The sequence below is a fragment of the Asterias amurensis genome, chromosome 19 (assembly GCF_032118995.1).
Source record: "Asterias amurensis chromosome 19, ASM3211899v1".
Classification (NCBI taxonomy): Eukaryota; Metazoa; Echinodermata; class Asteroidea; order Forcipulatida; family Asteriidae; genus Asterias; species Asterias amurensis.
The window spans coordinates 4,042,501-4,067,268 of record NC_092666.1 but is presented as its reverse complement, the minus strand read 5'-3'; the positions used below and the strand labels follow the sequence as shown (position 1 = coordinate 4,067,268).

The 24,768-nt window shown below is 40.7% G+C and overlaps 3 protein-coding genes across 3 annotated transcripts in view; all 3 read right to left on the bottom strand.

Annotated features, from left to right (window-relative positions):
* Positions 1-11,535, bottom strand: part of LOC139951246 (macrophage migration inhibitory factor-like) — a 103,400-nt gene extending 91,865 nt beyond the window's left edge. Inside the window, exon 1 of the mRNA XM_071950030.1 lies at positions 11,525-11,535. The gene's annotated coding sequence lies outside the window, so the exon portion shown is untranslated. The remainder of the gene's footprint in view (positions 1-11,524) is intronic.
* Positions 320-16,380, bottom strand: LOC139951243 (DDB1- and CUL4-associated factor 8-like). Its single transcript, XM_071950024.1, has 9 exons — positions 16,315-16,380; positions 13,576-14,684; positions 12,302-12,442; positions 11,389-11,483; positions 10,122-10,357; positions 8,302-8,409; positions 5,702-5,952; positions 4,119-4,235; positions 320-2,642 (listed from the first exon to the last, which is right to left on the bottom strand). Exons 2-9 carry the CDS (start codon positions 14,608-14,610, stop codon positions 2,526-2,528), a joined length of 2,100 nt encoding a protein of 699 aa, XP_071806125.1. The 5' UTR covers positions 14,611-14,684; positions 16,315-16,380; the 3' UTR covers positions 320-2,525.
* Positions 16,381-17,698: 1,318 nt separating this feature from the next.
* LOC139951817 (sodium- and chloride-dependent GABA transporter 2-like) overlaps positions 17,699-24,768 on the bottom strand; it is a 13,708-nt gene continuing 6,638 nt past the window's right edge. Inside the window, exons 5-13 of the mRNA XM_071950883.1 lie at positions 24,458-24,592; positions 23,062-23,165; positions 22,542-22,666; positions 21,970-22,082; positions 21,423-21,557; positions 20,711-20,813; positions 19,713-19,813; positions 19,190-19,357; positions 17,699-18,699 (exon numbers count right to left, since the gene is read on the bottom strand). Coding sequence (XP_071806984.1) covers positions 18,565-18,699; positions 19,190-19,357; positions 19,713-19,813; positions 20,711-20,813; positions 21,423-21,557; positions 21,970-22,082; positions 22,542-22,666; positions 23,062-23,165; positions 24,458-24,592 — 1,119 coding nt within the window. The 3' untranslated portion in view covers positions 17,699-18,564. The remainder of the gene's footprint in view (positions 18,700-19,189; positions 19,358-19,712; positions 19,814-20,710; positions 20,814-21,422; positions 21,558-21,969; positions 22,083-22,541; positions 22,667-23,061; positions 23,166-24,457; positions 24,593-24,768) is intronic.

Sequence of the window (24,768 nt, the reverse complement as noted above, 5' to 3'; positions counted from 1 at the left end):
AGAGTTAAAGGAACACGTTGCCTTGGATCGGACGAGTTGGTCAAAACAAAAGCGTTTGTAACCGTTTTTTATAAAATGCATATGGTTGGAAAGATGTTTTAAAAGTAGAATACAATGATCCACACAAGTTTGCCTCGAAATTGCGTGGTTTTTCTTCTACTGTGCGAACTAACATGGTCGGCCATTTATGGGAGTCAAAATTTTGACCCCCATAAATGGCCGACGTGTTAGTCGACGAGGTAAAAGGAAAACCACGCAATTTCGAGGCATTTTTGTGTGGATCATTGTATTCTACTTTTACAACATCTTTCTACCCATATGCATTTTATAAAAAACGGTTACAAACGCTTTTCAAAGACCAACTCGACCGATCCAAGGCAACGTGTTCCTTTAAGACTAGTCCTATCTCAAGTTGGGACGTGTCACTTGTCCTAACTTAGGACTAGCCATATGTTTTTCATATCTCCTAGCACTAGTCCTAAGTTAGGACTAGTCCTAACTCTTTTTTGAGTGTTTTCCAGTTGCCTAAACAAACTTCAGGCCTGAGGTATTTTATTACTTGAGTGAGATGTTACTTCTTTCTCAAAAACTCTGTTACTTCGAGGGAGCCGTTTCACACAATGTTTTATACTACCAACAGCTCTTCATTGCTTGTTACCAAGTTAATAATTATGCTTACAAATATTCTAAGTAATAAGCAATAGTGTCCAGTGCCTTTAAGTTTTGAAGAAAATCAAACAAATTTGTATTTTTTTTTACAAAACTTTCTCCTACGAAATAAAATGATTAGTAGAAATCGTTTGCAGTACCCGCTGCTAAAACATAGGATTTGTTATCGGGCAATTTCGGTAGTCTGGCTGGTAAGACACTGCCCTAGTATTGCAAGCTTGTGGGTTCAAATCCCTACCGAGCAATTTCCCCTGTGATTCTTTTCACAGAATTCAGGAAAGTACTAAGTATTCAGTGCTATTAAACACTACACACATCTGGGTAAAACCAAAAAGAATAGGATTAATATAGTTATGAATATTAACTGAGAAAAATCACATTTTTAACATAATCAATAAATTTTTATATAGATATTAAACTATTTTTCCTCTGTTGGAAGTAGTTGCAATAATTAATTTTTGCGGCAAGCAAAGCGGAAAGTCAAAAAATATATAATGGAGAATTTGTATTACTGTCAGTGTTTAAAATCACTGTTTAATGAAATATAGTTTGAGTGTTTAGGAACAATATCCAAAAGATCTGATTTTGGTAGTTGTCAAAGATGGTGTATTCCATCATATGCATAAAACAACAATTCTATATCGCGGTTGCAAGACAAAAATGAAAGAAGAACACTCTTGTTGCACAGATTTGTGTGCTTTCAAATGTATACTAACAGGCTTCGAGCCTGAAGTCTTTTAATGATTGAGTGAGAAATTACCTCTTCCTCAAAAACTACGTTTCTCACAATGTTTTATACTACCAATAGCTCCCCGCTGCTCATTACCAAGTAAGGTAAGAAAGCTAACAAAGATTTCTGAGTAATTATTTATAGTCCAGTGTCTGTAAGCCCTTTATAGGTCATTAGACAACTTATTAACCTGATTTTAACCTGCTGTAGTTATTTCAAGTTCAATCCATGTGCAATAGCAATCCGCAACAATGCCTAAAATAGAAACTGAGTACACAGGACCCAATTTCATGGAGCTGCTAAGCACAAACATTTGCTTAGCATGAAATTTTTGCTTTGATAAAGACAGGATCGCCAACTAAATTTCCACGTGATTTTCAGGGTAGGCAAACAACAGCTGAATACCAGTAACAAGCAATGAGCAATATGCAACAAATGGACATTTGATTGGTAATCCTATTTTTTATCAATGAAGAAATTTCATGCTAAGCAAGTTTTCGTGCTTAGCAGCTCTATGAAATGTGGCCCAGACCTCAGACAAAAGTGTCAAATTTCACTTACATGTGTGTAAACCCAAATTGTATGTTTACTCGCGACTAACTACACTTGTTAATGCAATTTAGTGGATCGATGACGCAGTGATCGCGTAGGTGGTGTGGCTACAATCCTTGCCAAAATGCTTGGGCCACCCATTCGCAACGTTAGAATAAACATTCCCTGTCCACTGTACCCGGACAAAACCAAAATTCTCTCCTTGTCCCCCTGCTCAATATCGACTTGCAGAAGACGGCGCAATGAGAGCAAACAATGAGAGGAAGTACGCGGGGCCCAACGAAATATGGCTGGGATAGACCCCTTGCTTAACTTGAAACGCTACACTGACGCGCATGTTTTCACGCACAAAGAACAGCTAGCGTCCAATCATTTGCCTCCTTTGACCCAAGTAAGCTTTTTGAGCAGGTGACGTCACATGCACGGGGGTCTATTGTAGTTTGTCCGACAGCCGGTTATTTTAGGCAAAGTGACGTCATTAGTACGGGATGCTTCATTACCTTATAATCACACAGTACACTGATCTTCTAAACAGCTGGCCGTCTTTGGAAAGGGGCAGGGTTGTTTTCACGCTTTAAGACGGTGCGCACTGAACGCGCTCATTCGGCGTTCGATTGTCACCTTCTTCATAATCGCTGGTGTCGGAGTCTGAGGACGACGAATCGCTGTCGACGTCGCCGGACTCTCTGGCCTGAATAAGACAAAAACAGAAAATTTAAAATAAATAAAATAAAGGAACATCACAGAATTGGTAAGAAAAAAACTTGTTTAAGATCACAGATTTACATAAAACTTGTATTGTCTAATGATGATGATAGTGGAAAACATCCCTTAAACTATTTTTGCCTGAAATCTCAATAAGACTAATTTCCCGTTTCATCAGTGAGCGTTTTATTCATTTTTTGTATGAATCGATGTGAAGCAAAACTTCTACAGGTTTGTCAGTTTATGTAAATGGTGGATTACATTAAGTGCTTACACTGTCAGCAACTGTTCTGTTAGCAAAAACCAATTCTGTAATATTCCTTTAAAGACACTGGTAATTGTCAAAGACCAGTATTCTCACTTGGTGTATCCCTATGCTAAAAATAACATACCTGTGAAAATGTGGGCTCTTACGGTCATCGAATTTGCACTACTTTGTGATCTTTCAGATGCCTTATAAAGGGCTTTGCAGCTGAAGCAATTTATTATTTGAGCAAGAAACTACACCTTTCTCAAAAACTAACTTACTTCAGCGGGAGCTGTTTTGTCACAATTTTTTATATTATAACACCCCTTGCAAGTATTCTGCCTGCTCATTGGTTTAGAGCGCGTCACATGGCATGTCTTAGTTTTGCCAGACGACGGCTGTGTGATAGTGCGTCGGTTTGCCATGCGCTAGTCCGACAGACTAGCACATGGCGTGCAGTACCCAGACGTCCGTTGCGTGTACTGGGATGATAAATTAATAATCTGTAACCATTTCGGATTGCACAACACTACATGCAACACAGTAAGTAAAAGTGTTTGCAATCTGTATTCGCGTCGTCCGTGGATTGTAGCATTCAGGTCTGTAACTTAATAATAATAGTACAGTATTTAGAAATGTTTGGGTTGTTATAAAACAAATATTGACTGCTTTTACTCGTGCAGTGGTTAAAAACTATGCCATAGTTTTAACCATAGCACTCGAAGTAGTCAATATTTGTATACTATCAACTGCTTTCCATTGCTCGTTACCAAGTAAGTTTTTATGCTAACAATTATTTTGAGTAATTACCAATAGTGTCCAGTGCTTTTAAGTCTTTGATCAATACAGTTCATGTTCTCAATTATTTCTTGTTCCTGCTACTTTTGAAGGTGAACCCAGGGTTACAGTAATATAGGACTCCTATATTGATTATATTGATAATTATAGTACGCCTCTTTCCAAATTGATCATCCCAAAAAAATGTTTTGGTTCCTGCTACTTTTGATGGTGAACCCAGGGTTACAGTAATATAGGACTCCTATATTGATTATATTGATTATTACAGAACGCTTCTTTCCAAAATGATCATCCCAAAATTTGTTTGGGTTCCTGCTACTTTTGATGTGGAACCCAGGGTAACAGCTAATATAGGAGTCATATGTACAAAAAATATAGGAATCCTATATGGATTATTATAGTATACTTCGTCCTCACCTGTCTACGAGCTCTGCGTCTCAAGTGATGCATTAAGAACATGAGCATGTGACCATCAATGACGTCTGGTTCCCTACCTCTCTCCTCCTCACGCTCCCTGCGATTGCTGTACATAGTCTGAAGTTGTAAAAACAAGTATTTAATTCACCAGACTCTAACGGAAGAAAACTAGGGTAACAAGTTTCTAGCTTTGGTGTTCAAGGCACTGGACACTAGTAGTAATTGTCAAAGATCAGTCTTCTTACTTGGTGTATCTCAAAATATGTATCAAATAACAAACCGATGAAAATTTGAGATCAATTGGTGTCGAAGTTGAGAGTTAACTATGAAAGAAAAATAACCCTTGTCACACGAAGTTGTGTGCTTTCAGAGCTTGATTTTGGGACCTCAAAATCTAATTCTGAGGTTTTTAAATCAAATTTGTGGAAAATTGCTTTTGCCTAGAAAACTACGTTACTTCAGAGGGAGCCATTTCTCACAATGTTGTATACTATCAACAACTCTCCATTGCTTGTTACCAGGATGGTGTTTATGCTAATAATTATTTTGAGTAATTACCAAAAGTGTCCAGTGCCTTTAACATCAAACGACAAGACCATACAAATAAACATCAGTGTGTTGGAGAAAGTTCACAACCCAAAAAGCTTACTAGTTCACGATCATACTAAAGAAGAAGCTAGAGTATTTTGGGCATTTATAACAATGAGAGATGGGGAAATCTTGATAATCAGTGCATGAAAGGACGCGTTGCTGGTCGCGCTGGAATAAGAAGATTGAAAGCCAGATGGACTGACAACATTTGTGCAATGAAAAGACTTAACATGCACGAGCTATAATGACAACAGCTAGGGAGGCTAGGAGAGTGTGTGTTTCTCAGACCACCATGGGACGGCGGACGCCCTTATGGACTAAAGAGGAAGAGAACTGTAACAGAAGGACCAATGGCCCATGTATGGTTCCCCACCATTTCAAGTCTGAGATTGCGGTTATTCCTCTGCATCAGCCATGAAAAAACGCCACCACAGATTAGCTATCATGCGCCTCAACTCGCAATCTCAGACTTGACCCCCATGAGCTTATGTTTATTTATGTATTCAAAGAAAAATTTAAATAATCAACCAAACCACAGGGTGCTGGCCAATCAGGAGACAGCAAAACCTTACTGGCAGCGTCTATTACTAACAGGCTGAACTCGCTTTAAGACACTGGACACCTTTGGTAATTGTCAAAGAACAGTTTTCTCACTTAGTGTATCTCAACATATGCACAAAATAACAAACCTGTGAAAATGTGAACTAAAGTTTCGATATAATATGGGAAGAAAAAACACCCATGGCACACAAAGTTGTGTGCTTTCAGATGCTTGATTTCTGGACCTCAAAATCTAATTCTAAGGTCTCAAAATCAAATTTGTGGAAGATTGCTTCTGTCTCGAAAATTACGTTATTTCAGAGGGAGTCGTTTCTCACAATCTTATACTACCAACCTCTCCCCATTACTCGTTACCCAGTAAGTTTTTATGCTAACAACTATTTTGAGTTATTACCAATAGTGTCCAGTGCCTATAAACATCACCTCCTTACCGTCTTCAATCCTTCAAGCTGAGACGGTTCCTGTGCCGTCGGCATCCATATCTTGACGTCATGATCCAAGCCGCTGGTTGCCAACACAGCGCTCGTTGGATGGGACTCCAAACAGTTGACCACACCCCCAGTGTCGCCCTTCATGTACTGGATGATCTTCTCGCTGCTCTTCTCCCAGAGGAAGACGTTCCCGCAGTCACTACCGCTGACGATGAATTCGCTTCGAGGACCGTAAAAGTTGACTCCCTTCACTAAACAAACAAAAAATTTAACTCTTTTTACTGAACAAAAGATCTTCAAGAACCTGTGGTGGATTTCACAAAGAGTTATTAAAGACTATATAAATTTGGTTTGCGGTAACATAAGGTGTGCATCAACTTGCCACGTAGAGCTTGTTAATGGGATTTGAGGAATTGCATGGTGAGGTATCAATTTATATTTGGTTTGCAGTAACACCATGTGTGTATCTATATGCCAGGTAGAGTTTGTTCTTTATAGAGCTGTCTTGCTATATATTCTACTACCGCGCAGTAGATTTATCAGGTTTTTCTGGAGACTCCTCAGTTCTGCTTAATAAATTCTACTTATGAACTACTACCTGGGCGGAAGGTAAAGAAAAAATCTGCTGGGACTACTACTTTAGCTTAAAGGATCACTAGTAACTGCACTACCTTGACTAGTCTTACATGTAACTCGAGTAAGGACGAGTTACTCGCCCCAACTTAGGATGGGTTCAATGCTTCCTAACGTCTACGGTAACAGAAACTTAACTCAGCTTAAGTCCTAAGATTAATCCTCTGTTAGCACCACGGAGCATTGTTTTTTATGGATTTAGGGCTATATAAATTGTTACTATTATTATTATTATCCTAGGTTAGGAAGTGTTTGGTGGAATCAACGTCTGAACTGTATTTATCAAGGACTTAGGCTGTGGTGTCCGAAACTGTGACTTCGGCTACAGCTACGGCTAGATCGGGCGTCTGCCAGTGTTGAAGAATAAGCAGACGAACTGATCTAGCTGAAGCTGTAGACGAATTCGCCATTTCAGACACGGCCTTCGTGGGTCCAATTCCTGCAATGACTAGAGCAAGCTACAAAATGTTGAGACCAATAATATTAAGAACGCACTACGTGGTGGTGAAGTTTAGATTGAGAAGTCCCCTCGATCCACTAAAACTAAAGTAGTGGTCCAAGCCCTCTCAGATTAAGGGAGACACCGATGAGCAACAGGTAGACGCATGGTATCGTCACTTCCAAACCTACTTGAAGACGCACCAGCTATGCTTGAAGCTCAGGAGGAGGTAGAACAAGTGTTCATTGATCTTGACATAGAGGATAGACCCTTCAGCCAGGAGGAGTATGCCAAAGCACTGAGTAGTCTCAATAGTGGAAAGGCCTGCGGGGAGGATGGTGTTGTCCCAGAAGTCCTAAAGCCTGTCCCCATCAACGACATTATGCTTGATTTCATCAACTGTGCATGATGGGAGAGGCATCAGATCAGTGGAGCACAATCAATATCATCCCGGTTCCAACGTCTGGTGACCTCACTTGCATGGACAACTAATGAGGGATAAGACTCACCTCTTTAGTCTCAAAAACCTTTAACCACATGATACTTAACTGGATACGGCCAGTGCTAGACCCGCTCTTAAGGGCAGAGCAGAATGGGTTCGGGCAAGAGAGGTCAACGGTGGGGCACATCATCGCGCTGATGACAATCGTTGAAGAAGTCAGGCACAAACATCTTCCTGCAGTCATCACCCTTATTGACTTCCGTAAGGCGTTTGACACGATCCACTGGGACAAGATGATGAACATCCTCATTGTCTACGGGATCCCAAAGAGGCTAGTTGAAGTGATCAGGTCAACATACGCAAACACCAGGGCAAAGTACACTCCACCAGATGGTGTCACTCATTTCTTTCACATCCGAGCTGGAGTACTCCAGGGTGACACCTCGGCCCCCTTCCTCTTCATCATTGTCCTTGATCATGCCCTGAGAAAGGCAATTGGCCGTAGAGAAGAAGAGCTGGGTTTCACCTTAGTTCCCCGCAAGAGCCGACGTGTGCCAATCTGTTTGCTGGCTGGCCAAAAGCCACAGAGAAGATCCGTGAACACCGCCCCAAGCTTGCTGGGCACTGTGTCCGCCACTCAGAGCTTGCCCCTTGCCCAACCATCCTCTGGGAGCCCACCCAAGGCAAGGCTTTGCGTGGGAGAAGATGTCTCTCCTTTGTAGACACACTGAAACGAGACATTGGCTTGACCAGTGCTGAGGAACTACGCTCCTTCATGCTGGACCGGAACATCTGGAGAAAAATCACTGGGCAGGCTCGAGCTTCTAGATGGCGCTCGACTTGATGAGTAGTCCTGTCCTGTGACATGACCCATCCATACTTCCTGAAAATGCGAATGCCATACGAACTTGTCATCACAAATTTGCAACGAATAATGCACATCAGTTGACTTGTGCTCAACTCCTGCAAAACATTCGCTGCACAAACAACCATGTGACGCCAACATTTGTATCGCACTCACATTTGCAGGAAGTATGGACCAGGCTTTAGAGGTGAGTAGACTTGTCACAGTCTTTTGATCATTACCTGTTGCATTATTGCGATGTCCTTTGTAGCTGTGGATAAAATCAGCACCATCGCTGTGAGTGCTGTCAAACAGATAGATGTCTTCATCATTGTAGCTCGCAACAATTTCTGCAAAGCAAAATAATAATAATATCGTTATTAATTGGTTTTGGTTTTACCCTAGCCTTTAGTCAAGGCGCACGCGGCACACCCAGATGTCAAGCGTGCACACCCCATGACCCAGGCACACATAATGGTGGTACTGAGGGCAACACACAGAAGGTGCATATATGAATAACTAAATAGATAAATGAGTTGCTAAAGGCACTTCGCGGCTTCGCCGCTCGCGCTGGTCTGCTTTCGTGCGTGATATCTGGGGGTGCCGCCGCCGCGTGCGCCTTGATTAAAGGCTAGTTTTACCCTTACACCGATGTGTGTTAGCACTGTATACTCAGTACTTTCCCGAGTTCTTACATCGCTGTAAGGGTAACCAATTCTGTAACCCCAATTCTGTGTGGTCCACCCACACAGAGAAAACATAGCGCTCCACACAGAGAAAAAGCACCCACTCATACATGCATTGTTTGATTGTTAAATGACTTTCGACCTTTAGAACCTTACGTCATTTGTTCTTATGTGGACCATGTACTATTTTTAGACTGTTGTCATCTTGAGATCGCGCTCTATCTACGGCTGTTTGCTGTGTATAACTCAAAGTACACCATGTCAAACTGCGCGGGAGCGTGCGGGCGGTATGGGTGGTAATAAGCAGGGTGCCTCCGGGGGATATGCGGGCTAAAGGGTTAACATACCAGCAATGTGAATTAAGGCTGTGTAGAAAAGAGGTGGGTTTTCAGGGCACTTTTGTAGTTTTTAAAAGACAATGAAAGAGGTGATTGTATGAATGTGATATGGGAGATTGTTCCAGAGAGTGGGAGCAGTGAAGCTAAATGACTGGTTTCCGTAGTATTGCGTCTTGATTCTTGGAACTTGAAGGAGATGTTGGTGTTGTGAACGAAGGGAGCGGATTGGAGTGTAGTTATGAAGGAGATCTGAGATGTACATGTTGATTCACACCTCAGACAGTTTCAAGAAGTTCTTTAGAAAACTGTCTTGCAATATACTGACTACCGCGGAGTAGATTTTTAAGATTTAGCCGGTTAAATTCAGTTAAAGTTAAAAAGCCGGTTAAAGTCAGGACACTCCTTGGGTGACAGGTCTTTTTCTTTAGGAAATCTCTACCACTTAATCTTAGATCTTGTCGTGTTGTGAACGAAGGGAGCAGATTGGAGTGTAGTCATCAAGGAGATCTGAGATTTGGTTCATAAATACCTCAGACAGTTTTGCCATTCCTATTGGTGGAGGAGCGCGTCACGTGGGGGTGTTTAAACGGTTGATAATGACCAGCTGGAGCTGTTTATAACCGGTTGTTTTTTCCGGATACGTTTAGCCGACAATCTCGTTCTCAGTGGTGATCGATCTCGCTGTGCCGTTTTGGCCCATGAATATGAGGATGCATACTACTACTACTACGCGCACAAATGCATCAGAAAACTGTCTTAGTCATAAAAATGCAACACACGTACAGAGCTCAAGGACGTCAGAAGATGGATAAGTTTGACAGAGTTTCTTACTCTATTACGCCTTTTAACCAAAAAGTAATTGATGAATTGGGGTTGAAAGAGTAGTGACACGTTCTTAAACTGCCGTTTAAAACCTTGCAGGGTCGTGGCCAGGCGATAAATTGCGGGACCACGACAGTATTTTAAACTTGTCGCTACCCTTTTAGTCTCTCACTTTTAGTCAGAAAAGGATTAATAAATAATAACATGATATCTCACCTCTCCCATTGTATGAGTAGACGCAACAAGTAACATTGGCTCGTGTCTCGCAGTTCAGCATATGCTGAGGGCAGAACTTCTTCAATAGACCCTCGCGATCGTCCGATACCTTTCTTCTGTCATACACCCTGACGAAGTGGTCACGCCCTCCAACACAGAACTCATTCGTGTCTGATGGATTGAGGAAGATCGTGTAAAGAGCAACTTTGCGCTCGTTCTCTTTGACGGTCACCAACCTTGTTTTAAAAACAAGAAAGTTAAACAGGTAAAAAATCCATAATTATTTATTTTGCGGTAACAACATGTGTTTTCTACTTGCGAGGTAGAGTTTGTCCTTTGAAAAACTGTCTTGCAGTATACTACAGAGAAGTAGACTTTTCAGATTTGTCCAGGTTAAATCCAGTTCCATATTTCTCCTCAATGAACCCAAGTCGCGACACTCCTGGGGTGGCAGGTCTATTTCTTCAGGAAATCTCTACCACTTAATCTTAGATCTTGTCTTTGTACCACAACATTCAAATCTCTTCTCAAAAAAATTTCGTAATATTTGTCACAGGTTTTCAAGAACTAATTTTGCTTTGTCTTTTTTCTTTGTTTTTTTTTTTTTTTTTTTGGGGGGGGGGTTACTGCCCCTTGAAAATCCAGCAAGGTGGATATGTGGGTGGACATTACAAGAATATATTATTATTGTTTTTATTATTGAAAAGGAAGGTATAAGTTTGGTAATCACGCTTAGAATTAGTGGCAATAAAACCTTTGGTTAGAAGCCTTACAGCAGATTTCAGTAGGATAAAGCACTTTGAGAAACATTTCACTTCAAATAAATGTGGTTATGTAAAAAGAATACCAGTCACATAATGTACATGAGACGTGCTATCTTGGCTGGTAACCTTCTTCTGTTAAGCATATTTTTATTCTGCTTAGCTACTTTTTATGCAACTCTCTGAAATCAAGCCCTGTAACACCCATTTCAGACAGGCGCTCCAGAGTTGCGTCGAACCAAATTCTGAATCAAAAACATGCAACGCTTAATGTCTGAAACAGTGAGGAGTGACTGGACACGCTAGAAGTCGAAAGATCGACTGTTGCACCTGTGTTCGGGACAACTGTGGAGTGCCTTGGTTTTAGATGCCGAGCCAATGTAAATGTTTTTTTAAGTTTGTGTGTTTGACCCCAAAAATGTTGGGGTTGACCTAAAGTCACTCATGATCTATTTAGTTTATTGCGACTCTGAAGCAACTGAGTGAAATAATGTTAAATGACTTACTTTGTTGCTTTAGACGTTCTTAGATCAATGGAGTAGACGACAGCATCCTCTCCACATGACATAAACACAACGGGGGAGTCTGGCCCAACACCAAGCTACAAAATAATACACATATCAAGTAATAAATCATAAAGGACACTGCCCGGGTAATATAAATGTTGATGTGCATGGCGTACGTCTGCCACACATGGCCTACAAGGGTGGGGCACATCCCAGCAGATGGGACGAGCAGATATGAGAATGATCAGGTGGATGTGTGGGGTATCTCTGGCTGACAGGCTGTCAAATGAGGAGCTGAGGAGGAGAGTCAGAGGTGAGGGGATCGACACCGTTTTAAGGAGGCACAGGCTGAGGAGAGTTTAGGATATTTTCCACATAGAAGTGACCCTTACTAAGAGGGAAATTGCTGTGCCCCTTCAAGAGCGTAGTTCAAGGACAAGGATTGGTCTGACAGTTTACGAAGGTCAGTCGAATGTTACGCTGGGAAGGGGGTGGGGGGTGAGGGGGATCACACCTTACGTGCCGCACCTTTATGTTGAACCAGTTTCTTTGTGCAAAGTTCAAGAACAGGATTGGTCTGAGAGTTTATCCAAGTGAGTGGAATGTTCAGTTTGGGGGGGGGGGGGAGGGGAGGGGAAGGGGAACCACACCTTATAAGCCGCTCCTTTATGTTGAAACAGTTTCTTCTTGGTGCGAAGTTCGAGAACAGGACTGGTTTGAGAGTTTATCTTAGTCAGTGAAATGTTCAGCTTGGGGGGGGGGGGAGTAGGAGGGGAACCACACCTAATGAGCCGCGCCTTTATATTGAACCAGTTTCCTTGTGCGAAGTTCAAGGACAGGATTGGTCTGCGAGTTTATCTGGGTTGGTGGAATGTTCAGCTTGGGGGGGGGGGGAGGGGAAGGGGAACCACACCTTATGTGCCGCTCCTTTATGTTGAACCAGTTTCTTTGTGCCTTTGCAGATTCCAGTGCTGGAGAGTTCACCAACACGGACTTGACCGTCTCGTGCGCAGCTCACCAACGTTGTATCTCCGCTGAAAGGCATAAACTTTGCCTGTCAAAATAAAACACAGTGACATATTAAAGGCAGTGGACACTATTGGTAATTACTCAAAACAATAATTAGCATAAAACCTTACTTGGTGACAAGTAATGGGGAGCTGTTGATTGTATAAAACATTGTTAGAAACAGCTCCCTCTGAAGTGACATAGTTTTCGAGAAAGAAGTAATTTTCGACGAGTTTGATTTTGAGACCTCAAGTTTAGAATTTGAGGTCTCGAAATCAACTTCGTGAGACAAGGGTGTTTTTTCTTCCATTATTATCTCGCAAGTTTGATGACCGATTGAGCTCAAATTTTCACAGGTTTGTTATTTTATGTGTATGTTGAGATACACCAACTGTGAAGGCTAGTCTTTGACAACTACCAATAGTGTCCACTGCCTTTAATGATTTATTGAATTTATATTGCGCTCTCTCCAGGACCAGCCTGTTTGAGTGTGTATAACAGTAAAATGCCACTCCTTTGACACGTAAGGCTCCACTGGTTAGTTGCACTTGTAAATGCAAAAAGTTACAAAAATATGTCATTATGTTTGGGCCATAAACAAAAATTTGCACACCAAAAACGTTTCATCAAACACTTTTTCAATTCACAAAGCAAATGTCATTAATGGTTTATTAAAACAGCAACCAGGACCTGATCACAAATTGTTTGATGATCTTTTTTTAATGGCCTTGATGCCCTTTTAGAAATTTTAAAGTTGGCCTTGGTGCCCTCCCTCGTGGCCTTGGTGCCCTTGAAAATTTAACCAATTCAAGGCCAAAGTGGCTTCGCCCTAAAAAAGGCCCCGAGGCCTGCATTTTTGTACAGGGATGTCTACTAATAAATGGTTTATCCTGAAATAAACGGGCCAGTAATACTTAGGAATGAAAGACGAAACATCACCAGCACAGTGATTAGACAAACTTTAATGGTGGGCTCTAAATCCAGTTTAGTCCACCAAGGGCAAGCGGTTCAACAACATGTTCACGTGTAGCTATTGGGCCATCGTTGCTGAAGTGCAATCTGGCGGAAATCTGTGCTGGGCAGCAGAGTGTGTTTTGCTCAGAGTGCAGAGCGAGGTTTCTTAGTTCGGGGCAAGCCCGCCCAGCACCTCCCACCGCGGCTACAAATTTAAACCCTTACCTGAAACACATTGCTTCTGTGACCACTGTTATAGACAAGTGTCGTCTTCTTTTGAGCCCAATCCCACAATGCAATGTGAAGGTCATCGCTCCCCGATGCCAACAGCTTTCCAGACTGGTTGAAATGTAACGTGTTTACGCAACCATCGTGGTGTTTTAGTTCGCAATACTTCTCAAACCGCGAGGTCATGTGGACGCTACCGACAGCCTCGTTGCGGAAGCTCGATAGCTCCCGTCGCATACCGAGCTCTCGGGCCCGAAGCATTGGGATCGCCTGCCAGGTGGGTTTAGGTAAGATCTTAGCGAGGAGATCGTCTTCAAGATCGCTAGAGAGTTCGGCAGCTTTGCTCTGCGCTTCCCCGGCCCCCTCATTGCCCTCACGCTCCATATCGGATTCGGTCTCACTGGTAGAGCTGTGCGACTGTCGCGTGCTGGAGTTCGAGTCGTGACTGTCGTCATCGCTTTCAGAGTCGTCGTCGCTGTCCAAGTCACCTGTCTCAAGATCTCGCAGACGGTACGATCTCTTAGAGCAGTTAGATTTACGCACAGCTCCACTCATGGCTTCATTAACATGTCCGCTTACTTTAAAACGCTTACTTTGTTTCTTTGTTGTTGCATTGTCTGTGGCCATTCCTTCATCTGTATCACCTCCCTCTTCTGATGCTGTTCCATCTTTTGCACTTCCTCCCTCGTCTTGATCCTCACCTCCACTTGCATCTTCAGTTGTGATTCCACCTTTAGCTCCACCTCCCTCTGTTCTACTTGTACCTGCACTCCTCACCATACCTGTTGCCGATCCACCTGAAGAGCTGTCTCCCTCTGATAACTTATTGGTGTGGTAGCTATTTCCTGTACAATGATCTTCCATGTCATCAAGTCCAATGTCTTTATCGTCACCTTTCTCGTGTTGATGTGTTTTATCGTTTGCATAATAATTGTTTGCATCACAGTGATTGTCACCTTTGTCATCGGTGTCCATGCTATTCAGGACAGCTCTGTCACCCTCTGTTGTCATATCTGAATCTTCATCTGCCATCGTAATTCCTTGTACACATCATCTGGTAATGATGACCAACACAACGACTTGGGCCGCAGCCAGCTTATGATGTCCTGTGATTAAAGGGTTGTATAAGAAAAAAATACAATTAGTATTAAAGGAAGTGTCTTGCCTAGCGAATAAGGGCACCGAACTCAAGATCTGCTGTATCTGATCAGCAGAGTGTGGGTTCGAGTCCCGGTCGTGACCTTAAAGCAAGACACTTAACCATTGCTTCCTCCTTCGGATGGGACGTAAAGCTGTAGGTCCCGTGTGTTGTTATAAAAACTATCAACGCATTGCAAAGAGAAGGGGTTCACCCAGTGTGTCTGGCAGTATGACTATCTTCAATCAGAAAGGCTGTACAAGTAAGGAAGAAGAAGAAAAGAAGGAGGGTGTTGTGGATTTAGAGCTTGAACAACAGAGGGCCCATTGCTGCAGATGGCTGGTTAGTCTTTGCTCAAGACGTCGTCTTTGCTCAGATATATGATTTTGGAAAAGTTTCCGTATGGCGCCACCACTTTTTCATTCGATATGAAATAATATAGTATCTAATTAAAGGCAGTGGACACTATTGGGAATTACTCAAAATAATTATCAGCATAAAACCTCACTTGTTAACGAGTAATGGAGAGAGGTTGATAGTATAAAACATTGTGAGAAACGGCTCCCTCTGAAGCGACATAGTTTTCATTTTTTAGCTCTCATTTTCTTAAAATGAAACGCAACTTCAGACTTAGTTAGACTGATGGAAAATATAGGACACTTTATTTACAGTTCTCTGTGCGTGCCTATTCATCGATTTCAAATGCGTAGTATTTAGAGGTGTTGACATTACTGTTCATTTTGATGGGCAGTCAGGTAAGCTCAGTGATATCCGTCCCTGCCTTTTCACCTCTGTGGAGCCCGGTTTGTTACCTAGACCAGAACCTTGGCTTAGCATGTGGATTAGGTTTTTTTTCAGTGACCAGGCCTGATACTTCACGGAGGCAACGGAGGCGATTGCCTCCGTTGCCCCTTGCCATTGCCTTGGTGCCCTTGAAATGCTCCAGTAGAAATTTACAATTTCCTTATAGGGTGCCCTTTGCCACAGAGAAAATGCCTTGGTGCCCTTGCCCTTTCAAAAACGAAGCATACAGGCCTGAGTGACATATGTGGCATGACATCATCATAGGCAACCCACTTCTTCTAGCATGTTTACATCTAGTCTGCTTTAATCTGAACCCTTGAGGGCGCTATAATAATAACAGTGCATGCAGTGCAGAGGCATAATCCTACACAACCTGACTGGACTGTCAGTGTGTGGGTTTTCCCTAATAAAAAATAATGAGGTCATGGCTATGGTTTTCCTCCCACCCACACAGACAGTACACAAATACCTTTAACTTCTTCATTGTCTTCTCGACAAAAAGTTGTTGTAATGTTACCATAAATTCTAAGGATGCTTTGGTTGGTGTGTTCTGTGTTGACGGAAAATAGTAGGACCCATGTAATTGTAAGTGCAGTGCCTGGATGCAGCATTCTTAAAAACTAATCAATCCAATTCCAATATCAAACTTTTTGGAGTAATTTTCTGCCCTCACATTGTCCGGGACGAGCCCCCTAAAGTGCCCAAACATAACTGTGAACATCTACAAAGAGACTATATGCATCAATAACTTTCAAATCTAACGAAACAAAGTGAAAATACGGCAGAATACTTACGGAAAATTGGACGTAAAGGTCAGGTTGCTACTGCGAGATGACATTCTGTGTTGTTTTGGGTTTTTTCCTTGATTGGTGAGGGCGCCCTCTATTGACTTCAACATTATATTGATGTCAACAGAGGGCGTCCTCACAAAAGCCCGTACAAGCGACACTGTCATGTCAAAATCGTTCAAAGTTTACCAAAGTTTTAGATTTTGTTTTATGAAGGGTGATTTTATGGCCATTGTTTGTCGATATTTATTTCTTACCTTCGGTGAAGTGCCGCAACCAAAATACCTATGTTATGTGCTAAAAGAAAACCACCAGACTGTTTGTAGGTTGTGTTGTTTCACTAAGTAAAAAAGTAGAAAGCACTAAAAAAAAAGTTCAATATAATAATTTAATAATCATTATACAATACCTACGTTTGTTTTCTGTTGTTTAAACCAACATTCTGTTTATTCTTTTTAGCCAGAGAATTCACCTTCAACTTACTTTAACCTTATAATTAATAAGCGATTTTAAAAGCTGCGATGTCCAACACATTATTTCCATCAAAATTATTGTCATTTTAAAAATCCAAAGAAAAAGAAAAAACAGTAACAAATGATATAAGTATTCATTTCAAACCAACTTACAGATTTATATAAATAATCATCATACAGAATTAAAGATGCTATGTCAAATTTTTGGCCGGAAAATTTGATTTAAAATTCAGTAGGTATTTTGATCGAGAAAGTTACAAGCTTTCATTTGAGCCATTGCTCAAAAAAGTCCGCCAATTATTAGTAGCAGTGAAATAAAGTGCTCACAATTATTTTTTTTTCGGGATCCCGACAATATTAATATCACGTGACCAATTCCTTTGTGTTTTATAAGAAACGTTTTAATTTTGTGTCATGGTTCCTGACCATTAAAAGTAAAAGTTAAAGGAACACGTTGCCTTGGATCGGTCGAGTTGGTCTATTAAAAGCGTTTGAAACCGTTTGTTCTGAAATGCATATGGTTAGAAAGATGTTTTAAAAGTAGAATATAATGATCCACACAAGTATCACTCGAAACTGCACGGTTTTCCTTTTACGTCGCGAACTATCACGGTCGGCCATTCATGGGAGTCAAAATGTTGACTCCCATAAATGGCCGACCGTGTTAGTCGACAGGGTAAAAAGAAAACCACGCAATTTCGAGGCATATAATTATGTGTAGATCATTGTATTCTTCTTTTACAATATCTTTCTAACCATATAAATTTTACAACAAACGGTTACAGGACGATTTTCAAAGACCAACTCGACCGATCCAAGGCAACGTGTTCCTTTAAACTATTTTTCGTTAGAGCGGGTGATCTCTTTGAAATACCGTTCACTCAAAAAAAATCTATTTTTTAATGTTTGGGGCAAAAAAATCTGACGTAGCATCTTGAATACAACGTTAATGTCAATTCAATGAAAGAAAAACGATACTTTCCTTTTTTTGTTATTTAATAGAAAACAAATTCAGCTGCAATGTCTAGAAACATTGAAGTCTGGGCACATTTCGTCCAGCGTTTTTCTCTGCTTTTAAAATAACAGCTTTATGAAATTTGGCTCAGGGTGTCCGATAGCACTAAGGAAAACAAGTTGGTGTTACCTCAACCCGCATGCGCAAACCTCACATTTTCAAGATTAAACTCCCACCACGCAAAGTTTCAAATCCTACTTATCTTGCTTGGTTTTATGTCAACAAAATAGGCCTATAGTGCACGATTAATAAAACATACCGCCTCTTGTTAGAGGGCCGTTTATTTCATGATATTGTGTTTGGTAGAAAGTCTGCTGAATTATAATTACGGTAAACATTACTGGGTTTTGTTTTTACAATAAACACAAAACATAACTGTTAGCACATGCAGCGTCCCCCCCCCGGATTTAGGGAGTAGCATTTCAAGTCACTGGCGCGCGTTTTGGTAATTGTCAAAATGAACAAATCTGTGCAAATTTGGACTCAATTTGTCATCGAAACTGTTGGTTGCTTTCAATTGCCCGATAAAAGGCTTTTTCAGGCCTGAAGTTTTTTGACAAACTAAATTTTGTAAGTGAGAACCATACTATAAACTACGTTACTTCAAAGGGAGCCGTTCCACACAATGTGAACAGCTCTCCATTGCTCGTTACCAAGTAAGATTTTGCCAACAATTATTTTGAGTGAATTACCAAAGGGTCCAATGCCTTTAAATTTCAAGTATGCCTAAAATTGAATCCCCGATGATACTGTTGCTCGATAGAAGACTTATTGGTCTGGTGCCTTGGCCATGTCGTCACTATAAGGTGGTGGGTTTGCAGTGAAGTTTTTCATAGGTTGCGTCAGGGCTGCAGTCGGCACTTCCTCATAAGCCCGGCGTGGTGTGGTTAGTAATACCCAACGCTGTTCGGAAAACAAATAAATCGAAATAATTATTACTTGGATGTCATCTTTTGTTAAAGGCAGTGGACACTATTGGTAATTTCCAAAGATCGGTCTTCTCACTTGGTGTATCTCAACATATGCATAAAATAACAAACCTGTGAAAATTTGAGCTTAATAATTGGTCGTGGGAGTTGCGAGATAACTATGAAAGAAAAAAACACCCTTGTCATACTAAGTTGTGTGCTTTTAAATGCTTGATTTCGAGACCTCAAGTTCTAAACTTGAGGTCTCGAAATCAAATTCGTGGAAAATTACTTCTTTCTCGAAAACTACGTCACTTCAGAGGGAGCCGTTTCTCACAATGTTTTATACTATCAACCTCTCCCCATTCCTCGTTACCAAGTGAGGTTTTATGACAATAATTATTTTGAGTAATTACCAATAGTGTCCACTGCCTTTAAATCAACCTAAATGTCTAAAATTGTAAGGCCTAACTAGAAGTACTTACCTCTCGTAACGTCCCTTTCGCTGTTGCCATCTGATACACAACAAAGATCGGAATCTGTATCATTGATGAAGCGGCCAGACACCAGCCTAGTACCTGACCCCACACAGGGTATTCGTAATCGTTGTACTTCAATGGTTTATAAGTTACCAGACTAAAAATAAACACGCCCTGGAACAAAGAGAAGGGAGTCGTTTTCAAACATGTTAAATTGTGCTGTTTTCTACCTAACAATTTTCTGAGAGAACAGTCGGGTACACAAACCCCGTCGAGGGGAAAAGAGGGGATAGCATTTTCTCACCCTTGTTGCTAATAAAAGATATTTGAGGTATTGTATCCCTTGCTACTCAAACCAAGCGAAAAGGGTGAATGCGCTTAACACAAAATTAAGCTTTGAAAGTTACTACGGCACACAATACAAGTTATTACAGACGAAGATTTTATTTTTAAACAATAAGTAAATCTAAACCACTTCAAAATCAAAGACATCTTAAAAATTAAGTCCAATCATAACTCAATGTCTTACCATAGTGAATACAGGTGTCAGAAATTTCCAGCAGATTTTTAGGTAAGGTCTTGGACGCCAATTCAACATTTCCTCAAAGTTTTGATAAAAACGGTCAGCTCCTGGTTAAAAAAATCAGCAGAAAACTGTAATAATTAAATATAATGATTGACAGTTTTAGTATTGAACTTTTTAGCCAGATTTATAGCTGAGAGTCAGAATGGGGGACCTTTTGTGGCGCTAGGTGGCAGCAGACTTACAAATGTGTGCAACTTATAATGGTGTGAAAAGTTGTTCTTCCATTATTTTCTTGCAACTTTCGATGACCAATTGAGTCCAAATGTTCACAGATTTTTTATTTTATGCATGTTGGGATACACCAAGTAAGAATAATAATTATTGGTCTGTGACAATGGGATAGATTGAAACGCTAGGTGGCAGCAGACTTACTAGGTAAATTTATATTGTTTACGTAGTTCTGAGCGTGCACGCATTACCGAGAACAATGGATTTTACCTGGTAAGTCTGCTGCCACCAAGCGTCCCGAAAGTCTCCCAACAAAGGTGTCCAATGCCTTTAACATCTTATTAATTTGTATAGTTGTTATTTGTTCCTTTGTCTTACCGTACACCCATCCTATGACCTGAAGCAGAATCCAAAGCCGAAGCCATGTTTTCGAAAAGGGCCCCAGTACCCTACTTGTTCAGGGGTCGATTTCACAAAGAGTTAGGACTAGTCCTAACTTAGGACTAGTCCTAGGAGATATACAAATTGCATGGATAGTCCTAAGTAAGAACGAGTCACTGGTCCCAACTCGAGATAAGACTAGTCCTAACTCTTTGTGAAATCCACCCCAGTTACCCAAAGAAGTCAGACTCAGCACGTGCTCAGAGAACTTCGTAAACAGTTATAACTTACATGGCAAGTCTGCTGCCACCTAGCGTTCCAAAGTTTCCATTTTAAAAAGATGTTAGCATTTACATCTTACATTTTTGTGTAATTAATTGTCATTGTCTTACCGTACACCCATCCTATGACCACAGCCTCGAAAAAAGTGACCCACAGCACCGCAAACCAGCTTATAGCGTATGTGTCGAACATTTGAAAGATATACATTCCTCCCTAAATGCAAAAAGAATTGAACGACACAAATTTTTTGAAACGTCCACAGAGTTACATTAATATTTACACGGGTTAAAGATAATGATTGCAGAAAGCTTCCCTTACAATATTACTTGCTGAGGTGCTGTAGTTTCTGAGAAATGAGTGAAGCAATTTAACTTTCGTCTGAATCTGAGAAGCGTTATCTAAAACTGGGCGATTTCAAGTGGGAGTTTTCTTTCTGCGTGGAAATTATTCGCTCCGAATTTTCAGCGATATCTCAAAAAACGCTTAGTGACCTAGCTTTTGAAATTACATTTTCAAAGGTTGGTTTTATTGTCATAATTATATCTAAATTTGTATAGACGATGTGACCTCTGACGTCACACGAAAACCATAACATGATTCGCGCTCATACCGCCGGGCAAAACCTTTGTGTTTTGGCAGCCAGCTAGAAAGTGTACGCAATCTTACTGTGACTGCGCAACTCAGTGCCCGGCGAAACATGACGTATAGAGTGTTTTGTCAACAGAGGGCGGTTTGAATGTAAACATAGGTCACATCGTCTATGGGGTTAACATAAACGAACGGTACCAAAAGCAAAAGTATTCCTTGCCTTCAAACACTTACACTGAGCGTCATAGGCAAACCAGCTAAGCATGAGAGTATACATAATGCTAAGACAAACAATGAACGACGATTTCCTTTTCGAAAGCGAGGCAAGAAGTCTACAAGAGCTGTTACCATGCCCTCGATGCCGACAAACTGAAATAATTAAAAATACAGTGAGAAGATAAGTTCGCTCATTAACAATAATTATTTACAATTCAACAATTCAAGTCAAAATTTATGTCTCACTCATCTTCTGAAGATGTAACGAAGAAAATACTAGTACATAGATATTAAGCAAAATAATAGTTGATGTGTATGTAGCCTGAACATCTGACGTCACACTTCGGGGCTCGTGAATTACGCCAGTGGCCTCAAGCCTGGGACAATCCCAGTCCATCTTCACAAAACGAACGCAAGTGCAGCTGCATGCCAAACGTCACATCTGACCAATCAAAACACGGAAAGTTAATACGTCACTGCACGTTTATCCAATGAAATCATTGGGTCTGTAAAACCAATACCTGTCTGTCGGATAAAGACAGGGAACCAGACGATGTCCATTTACCTGACTGTCGATTCCCAGAAGTAACAGCATAATGAAGAATAGAATGGCCCATAGTGGCGATAGGGGCATCTGTGCAACGGCTTCTGGGTATGCCACAAAGGCAAGGCCTGGGCCTAAAGTCAAAAACATCGTACAAATATTTTCAATTATGAGCTACTTTAACCAATGTATTACATGAATCTCAAGCAAACCGGAGTTTGCCTATGTTAAAATGTTGACGTGTTTCTGAGATAGCGCCGAAAATCCCGCGTCCCAGGAAAATCCCAGGAGATTCTGTGCTCGATTTATTATGAGAATAATCATGTGCTAGAGGAGAAGGATTCAAAAGAGGGCGCCCTCCGAAGAAGTTTGTACACAACTTGCCTTGTGGGGGACATAATTGCATGCCACACCGGAGCGATCGTATCAACGAAGGCAGAATTAACCCTATATAAACTCACCTAAAAGAAGTTTACACATGTTTCTACCCGCAGTTTTGCTATTTATAGTTACTTTTTATCTATAAAACATCACTTAACTAAGTTCAATACTAGTTATAGTTAACCTTATTACTTCTTATTATAAACGTTTACCTGACTTGACTACATCCGCCACTGGAATACTTTGTTTTCCAGCCATAAAGCCCAGCACAGCGAATATCACTACGCCAGAGTAAAGACTAGTACCACTATTCACCACTGCAAACATTATACCATCCCTGTAAAATAGATCGTCACAAAATAGATCGCTAATTAAGTGCTTTAGTGTTAGGTTTAAATAGTAGGAGACTTTAGTAAGCTAGGTGGCAGCAGACTTGCCAGGTAAATTTCCATTGTTTGCAAAGGGCCTAATTAGTTTGCAAAAGGCCTATTGCATCGCCCATTCATCGGCTCTTTTAAGCAGAAAATACTGCTAATCAAATTGCTTTGCTGAGCATGCAAAACTGAGTGTAGCACTAGTCGTATTAATGTAAACTAGTATGGAATCTTTAATGGATACCTTTTTTTTAATGCTGAGTAACTTTTCCTGAGCTTTAGCACTGTTGTTGTGCTTACAGGCTTTATGAAATTGGACACAGGTGTGTCTTTTCAGCTGATGTAAGGCGCGTTTTACCTGAAGAAGTTGTGGTTGAAGGTGTTGTAGCTTCCTAAGGCAGCCATGTTGCCAATCCCGAGGGAGTAGCTAAACATAATCTGTGATGCTGCATCAAGCCATGTCTGCCACGAAGAAATCAAAATCGGTTTAAAATGGATAATAATACAGTTGTTTTGGTCACTACAACAACAAAATACATGCAGGTTGCATACCTTGTCCAATACATTTGCACTGGGAAAGGTAAACGTATGGCCAGTTATATTACAAGATAAATCTATACAAACAGTTAACATCGAACTTATTAAAGAAAAATTACAAATAAAATTATGTGGTTTGAACGTAGTAAGGAGGCTTTACAGTTTGACAGCGGGGGGGGGGGGGGGGCGGGGGGTACTGTAATGTCACTTTAACTTGACATGACAGTAAGGATGTTTTCACTTCATACCCTAATTAGAGTTTCCTCTTTTCTGCCTTCCACTGCCTAGAGTGATTTCCGTTTTACATAACAGATTCATCATCAAGACATGTTCTAACTGTATCCTGTATAAGTCGCAGTGCCTAGAGAACTTAACGGTACTGGACACTATTGGTATAGTTACCCAAAATAATTGTTAGCGTAAAGTAACAATTATTTTAATTGTTACTTTGTAACGAGCAATATTGAGACCTGTTGTCAGTAGTATAAAACTTCGTGAGAAACGGCTCCATCTGAACACACACTCAAAATTAAATACTTCATGTCCGAAGCCTTGTATTGTACATCTTAACTCACACAAAGTTGTGAAACAATGGTCCTTTTTCTAATTCATTATTTTCTTCCAACTTCGATGACCAAATTGAGTTCAAATCTTCACAGAGTTGTTGTTTGCTGCACAATATTCGGATACGCAGCAAGTAAGAATAACGCTCTTTGACATTTACAAAATTTAAAATTATAAAAAATTAATGAGATCGACGCTCTGTTGTCTCCTTGTTTTAAAGGCCGTGAACACTATTGGTAATTATCAAAGACTAGCCTTCATAGTTGGTGTATCTCAACATATGCATAAAATAAACCTGTGAATATTTTAGCTCAATAGGTCATCGAACTTGCGAGATAATAATGAAAGAAAAAAAAACACCCATGTCACATGAAGTTGTGTGCTTTCTGATGCTTGATTTCGAGACCTCAAACTCTAAACTTGAGGTCTCGAAATCGAACTCGTGGAAAATTACTTCTTTCTCGAAAACTACGTCACTTCAGAGGTAGTTGTTTCTCACAATGTTTTATACCATCAACCTCTTCTCATTACTTGTAATCAAGAAAGGTTTTATGATGATAATTATTTTGAGTAATTACCAATAGTGTCCACTGCCTTTAATTGGGGTGTGTGCATGCACAACAAAATACCATAATGTATAGGGTTTGTTTTACCTGACCGTCTTGGAGCCTGGTCATGTTGGGTTTAAGATAGTACACCAATCCCTCCGAAGCGTTCTCAAGGGTGACAGCTCTTACTAGCAGAATGGTAATCAACACGTAAGGAAACGTCGCAGTAAAATAAACAACCTGAGGTTTCAGGGGAAAAATATGGTTAGACACACCACTGGTGTTTAATTAAAACAAAGGTTTGTTTTTATAGAACGTTATAAATATTGAAACAACACTTGCTGGGCTGATGTGCAGACCTTTGTGGAGTCTTTGCTAAAATAATGACAACATAACATTAAAATAAATGGGTATAT